The sequence below is a fragment of the Sebastes umbrosus genome, unplaced genomic scaffold, assembly GCF_015220745.1.
Source record: "Sebastes umbrosus isolate fSebUmb1 unplaced genomic scaffold, fSebUmb1.pri scaffold_203_arrow_ctg1, whole genome shotgun sequence".
Classification (NCBI taxonomy): Eukaryota; Metazoa; Chordata; class Actinopteri; order Perciformes; family Sebastidae; genus Sebastes; species Sebastes umbrosus.
In genome coordinates, this window is record NW_023618508.1 from 15001 (window position 1) to 27500 (window position 12500).

At 44.0% G+C, this 12500-nt stretch overlaps 1 protein-coding gene across 3 annotated transcripts in view; it reads left to right on the forward strand.

Annotated features, from left to right (window-relative positions):
- Positions 1-12500, forward strand: part of fhod1 (formin homology 2 domain containing 1) — a 30782-nt gene that overhangs the window by 12487 nt on the left and 5795 nt on the right. For all 3 annotated transcript variants that reach the window (XM_037763197.1, XM_037763198.1, XM_037763199.1), the window contains 11 exons: positions 2178-2336; positions 2579-2754; positions 4031-4621; positions 5106-5261; positions 5343-5525; positions 5620-5739; positions 6281-6442; positions 6647-6837; positions 8889-9081; positions 11105-11276; positions 12113-12289. In XM_037763197.1, coding sequence (XP_037619125.1) covers positions 2178-2336; positions 2579-2754; positions 4031-4621; positions 5106-5261; positions 5343-5525; positions 5620-5739; positions 6281-6442; positions 6647-6837; positions 8889-9081; positions 11105-11276; positions 12113-12289 — 2280 coding nt within the window. The remainder of the gene's footprint in view (positions 1-2177; positions 2337-2578; positions 2755-4030; positions 4622-5105; positions 5262-5342; positions 5526-5619; positions 5740-6280; positions 6443-6646; positions 6838-8888; positions 9082-11104; positions 11277-12112; positions 12290-12500) is intronic.

Genomic DNA, 12500 nt, shown 5'->3' on the forward strand with positions numbered 1-12500 from the left:
AATGGATCAATGGATCAATAGATCAATAGAACAATGGATCAATAGATCAATGGATCAATAGATCAATGGATCAATAGATCAATGGATCAATTGATCAATGGATCAATAGATCAATGGATCAATAGATCAATAGAGCAATAGAACAATGGATAAATAGATCAATGGATCAATAGATCAATAGATCAATGGATCAATAGATCAATAGAGCAATAGAACAATGGATCAATAGATCAATGGATCAATAGATCAATGGATCAATTGATCAATGGATCAATAGATCAATGGATCAATAGATCAATAGATCAATGGATCAATGGATCAATAGATCAATGGATCAATAGATCAATAGATCAATGGATCAATAGATCAATAGATCAATGGATCAATGGATCAATAGATCAATAGAACAATAGATCAATGGATCAATGGATCAATAGATCAATAGATCAATGGATCAATAGATCAATAGATCAATAGAACAATAGATCAATGGATCAATAGATCAATAGAACAATAGATCAATACACAGAAGCAGCAGACTTTAATCTAATTCAATAAATCTAATCTAAATGCTGACGTGTCCAGGATGTGCCCCCCCACCACCCTGACTAGGATCAGCGGTCACAGATAATGGATGGATGGAATCTAACTGGATTTAGATAGATATTTTCTAAACGGTGTCATAGTTTTGAATCAAATATATACATGTGTGTATACATATAATATATATTATATATTTATATATATATATATGAAGATGTTTGTGAAAAAAGTAAAAGAAAATGTCCAAAAAAACTAAACTAAAAAACTAAATCCCCCAAAAAGTTGTAAAAAATGTCCATAAAAGTCTGAAAAATAGTTTTTTGACAGTATAGGATTTGTGAACAGAAGATGTAAAACGCTTCATCTTCATTATCCCAGAGGAGGTTTAGTCACAGTAAGAAAAAAATGTTTTAAGTTTTAAAAAACGTCAAAAAAATGTCTGAAAAAGGTCAAAAAAACTTCCCCAAAAAAGTCAGAAAAATGTTCGAAAAACAAAGTTAGAAAAAATGTCAAAAAAATATCCCAAAATGTCTGGAAAATCTCTGAAAAAGTCAGAAAAATGTCCAGAAAATGTTTGAAAAAAATGTTAAAAAAAAAAGTTAAAAGAAATCTGGAAAATGTCTGAAAAATATCTGAAAAAAAGTGAAAAAAATTAAAAAAGTCCGATAAATACACAAAATTCTTTTTTTTTTTTAAATGTCCAAAAAAAGTTTTAAAAAATACAGAATTTTTTTTTTTTACTTTTATTCATAGATGCATAGAGTATATGATTTGTGAACAGAAGATTTAAAACTCTTCATCTTTATTATCCCAGAGGAGGTTTAGTCTCAGTAAGAAAAACAAGTTTTAAGTTTTAAAAAACGTCCAAAAAATGTTCAGAAAAAATATATAAAAATGTCTGAAATAATATATAAAAAACAAAGTAAAAGAAATCTGGAAAATGTCTGAAAAATATATGAAAAAAACTAAAAAAATAAATAAATAAATAAAAAAACATGTCTGAAAAATGTCCGACAAATATACAAAATGTTCTTTTAAAAAATGTCCAAAAAGTTTTGAAAAACGTCCAAAAAATGTCTGATAAAGGTCCGAAAAAAGTAAAAAAAAAAAAAAGTAAAAAATATTTTTACAAAAAAAGTCGTAAAAATGTTCGGAAAGAAAGTAAGTAAAAATTTCAAAAGAATATCCCAAAATGTCTGGAAAAGTCCGAAAAATGTCCGGAAAATGTTTGAAAAATGTCTGAAAAATAATAATAAAAAAAGAATTCGGAAAAATGTTCGGAAAAAAAGAACCAAAAAATGTCTGAGAAAATGTAAAAAAAAAAAAAAGTAAAAAGAAATTTTGAAAATGTCTGAAAAATATATGAAAAAAAGATAAATAAAAAAAATTCTGAAAAATGTCCAACAAATATGCAACAATTTTCTTTAAAAAATGTCCAAGAAAAGTTTAACAAAATTCAGAAAAATGTATTTTTGGGACTTTTATTCATAGATGAATAGAGTATATGATTTGTGAACAGAAGATGTAAAACGCTTCATCTTCATTATCCCAGAGGAGGTTTAGTCTCCGTGAGATAAAGAGACTGAGTGTTCATCAGACGTCCTGTTACCATGTGATCATCTGTGTGTCTACAGCGGCGCCGCCGGCGCTGCAGCGGCAAACCAGCACTCTGTCCAACGACAAGAAGTTCCTGCTGGACATGCTCTACTCCAAGACCTCCTGCACGGCGCCGCTGAACCCCCCCGCTGCTGCTGCTCCCGACACCACCGAAGAAGAAGGGACCTTCCTGCCTGGTGAGAGCTCATGGAGCCTGCTGCTGTCTACACACAATCAGTGTGGTTCTATGAGGTTCTGATCCAGAGTCAGTGTGTTACTACAGTAGATGGAGGTTAAAGGGAGCGTTCAGGTGTTTCTCAGTGGGGTTCTATGAGGTTCTGTTACTACAGTAGATGGAGGTTGAAAGGATGTATCTGTGTCCGTGGTTCTGGAAGTCGAGTCAGAGTGAGACCTCCTCTGTGTGTTCTCCTCCTCTCAGGTGGCGAGCTGGGCGGTCGTGGTCGTGGTCGTGTGTTGGAGCGTCTGTCCAGCTTCAGAGCGCGCTCAGTAGAACCCTCCAGCCCCAGCGAGAGCAGCGCCTCCCGCCGGGCGGAGCTGGAGGGTCTGGAAGGCTCGGCCCAGGCAGCGCTGGCCCGTCTGGCTGAAGAACAACAGGTCTGAATAAACAGGAAGTCATTCTGTCTGCATACAGCTGCTGTTATCTCATTATACTGAAGCCCCGCCCACTTCCTGTTGACTTATAATACATTCAAACTGATGTCCAGAGCTACAGTACCGGAGCTGAGAGACGATCTAACCTCTTTAAATAAAGCCCTGAAGAATGTCTATATAGAATATTATATATTAATATTATTTTACATTTTCACTGAGATCAAATCTTTTAACCGTCAGAACCAACAAATCTTCATTCATTCTCTCAGTGTTCGCCCTTTAAGTCATGAAAACACTAAAAACATGTCCGAGAAAACATCCGAAAAATGTACGAAAACAAGTTTAAAAAAATGTCAGGAAAAAAAAGTCCAACAAATGTCTGAAAGATTTTCCAAAAATGTCCAAAATTAAAGTCAGAAAATGTCCGACACATGAAAACTAGTAAAAAAAAATAAAAAAAGAACTCCGAAAATCTCCAAAAAAGAATCGGAAAAATGTCCGACAAATGTACGAAATATTTTTTCAATAAATGTGTTTAGCGGGCGGAGCGTTACGTGGAGGCAGAATAACTCTCTGAACAAGCTAGCTAACGCTGGCTAGCTAACGCTGGCTAGCTAATATTGTTGTTTTGTTTTTTTAACAATGGCTGAAAAAAATCGTAGTTTCTCTCAACATGTGCCGTCACTACTTTGGTTAGCCTCCAGCTAATGTTAGCCCACTGCTAGCGTTAGCCTCCAGCTAATGTTAGCCCACTGCTAGCATTAGCCTCCAGCTAATGTTAGCCCACTGCTAGCATTAGCCTCCAGCTAATGTTAGCCCACTGCTAGCGTTAGCCTCCAGCTAATGTTAGCCCACTGCTAGCATTAGCCTCCAGCTAATGTTAGCCCACTGCTAGCATTAGCCTCCAGCTAATGTTAGCCCACTGCTAGCATTAGCCTCCAGCTAATGTTAGCCCACTGCTAGCATTAGCCTCCAGCTAATGTTAGCCCACTGCTAGCGTTAGCCTCCAGCTAATGTTAGCCCACTGCTAGCGTTAGCCTCCAGCTGATGTTAGCCCACTGCTAGCGTTAGCCTCCAGCTGATGTTAGCCCACTGCTAGCGTTAGCCTCCAGCTAACAGCGTGACGTCATAGAGAACCTGGAGGGTCAACCTCCAGATTAAAGTGGACCTCCCGTTCTAAACGTTCTTCATGAAGATGATGTGACATTACAAAGAGTACGACGTCGTGTTTGATCAGACTAACAGCGTATCCCTCTGACTGTTTCCTGTGCTCCATCAGAACCGCCACCTCCGCCAGCAGAGCAGCATCGATGCGGAGAGCCACGCCCGCCGCCTGGAGACGACCCAGATGACCCCGCTGGGTCCCGGGGGCCCCGCGGACGCCTGGGACCAGCTGCAGCCGAGCGCCGCCGCCCTGCGCATCAAAGACCTGGACTTCTCCGACCTGCTGGACGAGGAGGACATCGATGTCCTGGACATGGACACCATGGACTCCACCTCCTCCTGCTTCTCTGGCGTTCCTCCTCCTCCTCCTCCTCCCCCAGGTCTGGGTGTTCCTCCTCCTCCTCCTCTTCCTCCTCCTCCACCTGGTGCTCCTCCTCCTCCTCCTCCTCCCCCAGGTCTGGGTGCTCCTCCTCCTCCTCCTCCTCCCCCCCCCCCCTCCTCGTCCTCGGCGGCGACGGCGTCCTCTCAGAAGAAGAAGAAGAAGACGGTGAAGTTGTTCTGGAAGGAGCTGAAGCAGGCCGACGGGCCTCAGAAGTGCCGGTTCGGTCGGGGGACGGTGTGGGCGTCTCTGGACAAGGTGGCGGTGGACACCTCCCGACTGGAACACCTGTTTGAGTCTAAAGCCAAGGAGCTGCACGTCGCCAAGGTAACGAGGCCTGTTTCAGCTGGGGGACTACAAACAGATGCATTGTGGGAGGGACTGAGTACACTGATAAATCAGCAGATAGTATGATTTAACACACACAAACAATCCCTTCATATCGGTTATTAAAGACTCGGTTACGAGCGCGACATTTATATTATTTATATTTATTATAAATAATAATAACAATAATAATTATTATATACATTTATATAATATTTTTTATTTTTTATTATTTATTATTATTATATAATATTGTTTATTATTTATTATCTATTATTATTATTATATACATTTATATAATATTTTTTATTATTTATTATTATTATTATTATTATAAACATTTATATTATAATTATTATTATTATTATTGTATACATTTATATAATATTCTGTATATTATAATTATTATTATTATTATTATATACATTTATATAAAAATATATATTTGTTATTATGAACTGTTATTTCTGCTGTCTCTGTGCAGAAAGGACCTGAGACAAAGAAGTCTGAGCTTCTGGTTCTGGACCCGAAGAGGAGCAACGCCATCAACATCGGTATGACCGTCCTGCCGGCCGTCCACGTCATCAAGACCGCCATCCTCAACTTCGACGAGTTCGCCATCAGCAAGGAGGGGATCGAGGTAGGGAGCACTTCCTGTCAGCAGAGGGCGCCGTGGGCGCCGAGCGGACCTTACTGACCCCCCCCCCTCTGTCCCGAGCAGAAGATCCTGACCATGACCCCCACATCGGAGGAGAAGCAGAAGATCCAGGACGCTCAGCTGGCCAATCCCGACGTTCCTCTGGGCACGGCGGAGCAGTTCCTGTTCAGCCTGGCCTCCATCAGCGCCCTGACCCCCCGCCTGCAGCTCTGGGCCTTCAAACTCAACTATGAGGTTCTGGAGAAGGTACCGCTCACACCCACCCCACCACGCACCGACCACACACTGACATCAGGTTGAACCGTACCATAGAGACAGGATGTTGTGTCGCCCCCTGCAGGAGATAGCGGAGCCGCTGTTTGACCTGAAGCTGGGCATGGAGCAGCTGGCGTCCAATCAGACCTTCAGGAGAACCCTGGCCACGCTGCTCGCCATCGGGAACTTCCTCAACAGCTCCAACGTGAGAACAGAAACACTCGTTACACATCTGGATCATCTGAGTGATCAATGTTTATATAGATAGATATATAGATGTCATTTAACAGCAGTTCTCCAGCAGGTTTCACATCCAGCTGTTTGTCTTTGATTCTTTATGATTTCTAAACAGATGTTTTAACACCAGAAAATAAAGGTGTTAACAAAGGCAACTGTAGATACTAAATATCTATCAATGGAAATAAGACTGATGGATTATATTCACCAGAAGTATAAAACATTACATGTCCCTGTGACCTGTACGGAGAGGACAGGAGGACAGACAGGAGGACAGAACCCTGCAGGTTATTTCTTGTTATGATCACAGACGTTATCTGACTATCAGCGTTATCAGGAGCTGATCCGGGTCAGTGTGAGGAGGACCAGACGGGTCCAGATTAGCCTGTTGTCTCTGCAAACACACATCAGAGATTACACTGTGTGTGTGTGTGTGTGTGTGTGTGTGTGTGTGTGTGTGTGTGTGTGTGTGTGTGTGTGTGTGTGTGTGTGTGTGTGTGTGTGTGCAGGCGAAGGGCTTTGAGCTGGGTTACCTGGAGAAGGTGGTGGAGGTGAAGGACACCGTCCACCGTCAGTCTCTGCTGCATCACACCTGCAGCCTGGTGCTGGAAAACTACCCAGAATCCTCTGACATCTACACGGAGATCCCCGCCATCAGCCGCTCCGCCAAAGTACCTCTCTCTCTCTCTCTCTCTCTCTCTTTATGTTTCTATCTGTTCTATTTGATTCTACTGATATCTGATTGTGTTAGAATATGATTTCTTGTTGTTTCCTGTGAGTCTCTGAGTGACTGGATGAATGAACAGCGTTGAGTTGACTTCATTCCGCTGTGTAGTGGTGACCAGGTGAGTCTTGTTGTTGTCTCTGTCCTCCAGGTGGACTTTGAGCTGCTGTCAGAGAACCTGGTGCAGCTGGAGAGACGCTGCAAAGCATCATGGGACAACCTGAAGGAGGTGGCCAAACACGAGACGAAGGTGGCTCTGAAGAACAAGCTGACGGACTTCCTGAAGGACTGCACGCAGAGGATCATCATCCTGAAGGTGGTCCACCGGAGGGTCATCAACAGGTAGGGCAGACAGAGATACACCTGAGACACAGACAGAGACACACCTGAGACACAGACACCTTCTCCCTACCTACATCCACTCCGTTAGTGCGTTGGCGTGGAGGGTCCGCCATGTTAAGCACCATCCTAAACCAGTCATCGAGGAGTGGAAGGTGGTTATAAACCCTCCAACAGTGAGACTACATCATGCTGTCTCAGTGACCACGAGGAACGGCGTTCTGAGTTCGTCATGGAACACGCTACGTACAAAAAGAGTCCAGTGTATCTCCCCATAGAAACGTAAACGGCTCAGACTAAGAGACGTTTCATATCGTCGTACAGACGTTAACAAGGTTACATCGTATTTAGGATCAAATCTATCCGTTGTGTAGTCTGCTGCAGTGGTTCTCAAACTATGGTCTGCGTACCACCGGTGGTCCGCGTGCTCTCTCTGGTGGTACACGGAGGAATCACCGTGACTATGGAGTCCTCTTATTGACGCTTTCACAGTTACGCTGCACAATGACTCATACGCACGCTGCATCATGTTTCAGTTTGTTCAACCGGAGACACGACGGAGAGAAAAAAAAGCTCTCACCAGCGTAGCACTACTAAACCTGAGGGGACGCACCCTGTTATTACCTGATAAAGAGACACTGAGAACAACAAACCTGTGTTGAGATCAGCAGGAGGAGAGTTAGTAACGTTAGCTGTGAGCAGCCGTTAGCAGCTCAGTCCTGACTGGATAAATAACGGAGATAGCAACGTTAACGGGGGTGCCATTGAGCTATTATTATGAGGAGTTCAATGTCGGCTCAGTAAGAATGACCATTGGGTGAAGGTAAATTACAACGTTATCATGATGTGTTCAAATGTAATCTGGTAAAATGTAGTTTTTGGTGAGAAACTTGAATAAATCCAGTTGTTTCACATCAATATAAAATAGATATTAGAGAGAGAGATATGACCCGTTTAACTTCATAACACTAGCTCTAAGCAGCTGGCCAAGATTTGTTTTTAATCAAAGCAAATATTTAAATAATCATAATCATTTGAATTGTGTGTTTTTATGCAGATAACCACTATAGATGACAATAACAAAGTACAGTACAGTACTGAGGACAGTAGGCTACCCTCCCTGCTTTTTGACCTGCAGTGCATGCTGGGGGATTCTCTGTGTTGTTAACGGTCCTATATTGTACAAAGTGAGATTTTCATGTCTTTTATATTATACAGCAGGTTTCAGTGCATTATAAATACTGTTAAACTATCAAAACGCTCAATATACGGAGAAACACTCACAGCCCGTATTCAGAAACAAGCCGTCAGGATTTCTGTCCATTTGTGATGTCACAACTATACAATATTTAGACCATTACACGGATTTAAACGTAAACATTCTAAATGTGTCCCAGTTTATTTCCTGTTGCAGTGGATGTGAATAACATCAGCTGACAGGAAGTCAGTATATTCAGACAGACAGATGAATACAGGTATATTCAGACAGACAGGTGAATACAGGTATATTCAGACAGACAGATGAATACAGGTATATTCAGACAGACAGGTGAATACAGGTATATTCAGACAGACAGACAGACAGGTGAATACAGGTATATTCAGACAGACAGACAGGTGAATACAGGTATATTCAGGCAGACAGGATGAGGAAACTAAAGTATTTCATGAACATTACAGCATGTAAACATGTTCTAGTAGAAACACTAAATACAGTATGAACCTGAAGATGAGCTGATGTGGGATCTTTAAACAGGACGCCTGTTAGAAACATATTTCTAATGTTTTTTCTATTCTATATTTAATTTCTTGTTTATGCACCAAAACACCAGAGAACATTCCTTCTGTGTGAAAACCTGCACGCTAATAAATCTCATCTGGAGTGAATATAAAGAGTCCTCTGTTAGAAGGAGCTTCATCCAGCTGAGTGGGACTACAGACGGAGGTCCTCCTGTCACAGAGTGGGAGGACGGAGGGTCCGGTCCGGTCCGCTCCGGTTCCCCCCATTCATCTTCCTCTCCTTCATCTTCCTCCTCCTCCTCCTCCTCCTCCAGGTTCCACTCCTTCCTGCTGTTCCTGGGTCAGCCGTCGTCCTCGGTGCGGGACATCAGAGTGACCACGTTCTGTCGGATCGTCAGCGAGTTCTCTCTGGAGTACCGGACCACCAGAGACCGGGTCCTGACCCTGAGACGCAAACGGGCCGCCCACCGAGAGAGGACCAAGACCAGGGGCAAGATGATCACCGAGGTAACTGTCCTCCTGAGCTCCTGACCTCCTGACCTCCTGACCTCCTGTCCTCCTGACCTCCTGTCCTCCTGTCTTCCTGTCCTCCTGTCCTCCTGTTGGGATGTTGTTGGGATGTTGTTGGGATGTTGTTGGGGTGTTGTTGGGATGTTGTTGAGATGTTGCTAGGATGTTGTTGGGATGCTGTTGAGATGTTGTTGGGATGCTGTTGAGATGTTGTTGGGATGTTGGGATGTTGTTGAGATATTGTTGGGATGCTGTTGAGATGTTGTTGGGATGTTGGGATGTTGTTGAGATATTGTTGGGATGCTGTTGAGATGTTGTTGGGATGTTGTTGAGCTGTTGTTGAGATGTTGTTGGGATGTTGAGATGTTGTTGGGATGTTGTTGGGATGCTGTTGAGATATTGTTGGGATGTTGTTGAGCTGTTGTTGGGATGTTGTTGAGATATTGTTGGGATGCTGTTGAGATGTTGTTGGGATGTTGTTGAGATGTTGTTGGGATGTTGTTGGGATGTTGTTGGGATATTGTTGGGATGCTGTTGAGATGTTGTTGGGATGTTGTTGAGATGTTGTTGGGATGTTGTTGGGATGCTGTTGAGATGTTGTTGGGATGCAGTTTAGATGCTGTTGAGATATTGTTGGGATGCAGTTTAGATGTTGTTGGGATGTTGTTGGTCTGTTGTTGGGATGTTGTTGGGATGTTGTTGAGATGTTGTTGGGATGCTGTTGAGATGTTGTTGGGATGTTGTTGAAATGTTGTTGGGTTGTGTTGGGATGTTGTTGGGATGTTGTTGGGATGTTGTTGGGTTGTGTTGGGATGTTGTTTGGTTGTGTTGGGATGTTGTTGCGATGTTGTTGAGATGTTGTTGGGATGTTGTTGGAATGTTGTTGAGATGTTGTTGGGATGTTGTTGAGATGTTGTTGAGATGTTGTTGGGATGCTGTTGAGATATTGTTGGGATGTTGAGCTGTTGTTGGGATGTTGTTGAGATATTGTTGGGATGTTGTTGGGATGTTGTTGAGATGTTGTTGGGATGTTGTTGAGATGTTGTTGAATTGATGGGATGCTGTTGAGATGTTGTTGGGATGCTGTTGAGATGTTGTTGGGATGTTGTTGAGCTGTTGTTGGGATGCAGTTTAGATGTTGTTTGGATGTTGTTGGTCTGTTGTTGGGATGTTGTTGAGATGTTGTTGAGATGTTGTTGGGATGCTGTTGGGATGTTGTTGAAATGTTGTTGGGATGTTGTTGGGTTGTGTTGGAATGTTGTTGGGTTGTGTTGGGATGTTGGGATGTTGTTGGGATGCTGTTGAGATATTGTTGGGATGTTGTTGAGCTGTTGTTGGGATGTTGTTGAGATATTGTTGGGATGCTGTTGAGATGTTGTTGGGATGTTGTTGAGATGTTGTTGGGATGTTGTTGAGATGTTGTTGGTCTGATGTTGTTGGGATGTTGGTCTGATGTTGGGATGTTGTTGAGATGTTGTTGGTCTGATGTTGGGATGTTGTTGGGATGTTGTTGGTCTGATGTTGGGATGTTGTTGAGATGTTGTTGGGATGTTGTTGGTCTGATGTTGGGATGTTGTTGGGATGTTGTTGGGAAGTTGTTGGGTTGTGTTGGGATGTTGTTGAGATGTTGTTGAGATGTTGTTGAGATGTTGTTGAGATGTTGTTGGGATGTTGTTGAGATGTTGTTGGGATGTTGTTGGTCTGATGTTGGGATGTTGTTGAGATGTTGTTGAGATGTTGTTGGGATGTTGTTGAGATGTTGTTGGGATGTTGTTGGTCTGATGTTGGGATGTTGGGATGTTCTCTCTACATGCATCATGTCTTAGTTTCTTTCCTACGGTGACGTCACGGCGTTGCCGTCTGTGTCCTTCAGCTGAGTATTCAGATCAGGACGTCCGTCTGTTGGATGAGAAACTTTCACCGTTAAATGTGAAAATAATCCAAAAAATCCTCCTCCTGTAACTTCAGTAATCCCTTTTTTCTTCTTCTCCTCTTCTTCTTCTTCTCCTCTTCCTCTCAGACGGAGAAGTTTTCAGGGGCGGTGTCTCATGAGGACAGCTCGTCCCCCGTCTCCATGGCGGCGCCGGAGGCGGGTCAGGAGGAGGAGCACGAGAACATGAAGAACCTGCTGATCAGTAGCAGCCTGACGGCGGCGGACCAGAGAGGACTGAGACGCTCCAGAGCCGTCCGCAGTAAGACTTCCTGTTTCATTACTGACCTCCTGTAACACCACCAGGTCACTTCCTGTCTGATCTGAGGTCACTTCCTGTCTGATCTGAGGTCAGACAGGATGTGTGTCAGCTCAGACTGAGGTCGCCGTGACAACGACAGCTGTCAGACAAAATGTGAATGACATCATCACCCCCACGATGATCGGACCTGAGACTCGGGACCAGTGGACCAGTAGACCAGTGGACCAGTAGACCAGTGGACCAGTGGTCCAGTGGTCCAGTGGACCAGTGGACCAGTAGACGAGTGGTCCAGTGGAACAGTAGACCAGTGGTCCAGTGGTCCAGTGGACCAGTAGACCAGTGGACCAGTAGACCATTGGACCAGTGGACCAGTGGACCAGTAGACCAGTGGACCAGTAGACCAGTGGACCAGTGGACCAGTAGACCAGTGGACCAGTGGACCAGTGGACCAGTAGACCAGTGGACCAGTAGACCAGTGGTCCAGTAGTCCAGTGGACCAGTAGACCAGTGGACCAGTGGTCCAGTGGTCCAGTGGTCCAGTGGACCAGTAGACCAGTGGACCAGTAGACCAGTGGTCCAGTAGTCCAGTGGACCAGTAGACCAGTGGTCCAGTGGACCAGTGGAACAGTAGACCAGTAGACCAGTGGAGAGTTCAGTGTTTTAAACCAAACAACATCTAAAAGGTTCTGTCTCAGTTTATTCTAGTCCAGTATCCTGAGGGATCAGGACTCCTGTGGAAGTCCAGAATAAAGACCCTCTGTAAGGGTCTCTGTGGATCCTGAACCCCCGTGTGTTCTGGTTCAGGTTCTGATGGTGGCTCTGCTTGTGGTCCTCAGGTCTCGGCAGGGTGAGTCCGTCTCAGATGTTCATGGCTAAAGAGGACGGGACCGGTTCCCAGGACGACGCCACCGACGAGATCATGGACCGACTGGTCAAGTCCGTCACCCAGAACCCCTCCGACAGACCGGCCAGCCCCAAGAACCGCAAACGGTCCCGGCTGAACAGGAAGTCACGTGAGTACACGGCGGCCCGACGTTAAGACCTCCAGACGTTAAGACCTCCAGACGTTGAGACCTCCAGACGTTGAGACTTCCAGACGTTAAGACCTCCAGACGTTAAGACCTCCAGACGTTAAGACCTCCAGACGTTGAGACCTCCAAACGTTGAGTCCTCCAGACGTTAAGACCTCCAAACGTTAAGTCCTCCAGACGTTAAGTCCTCCAG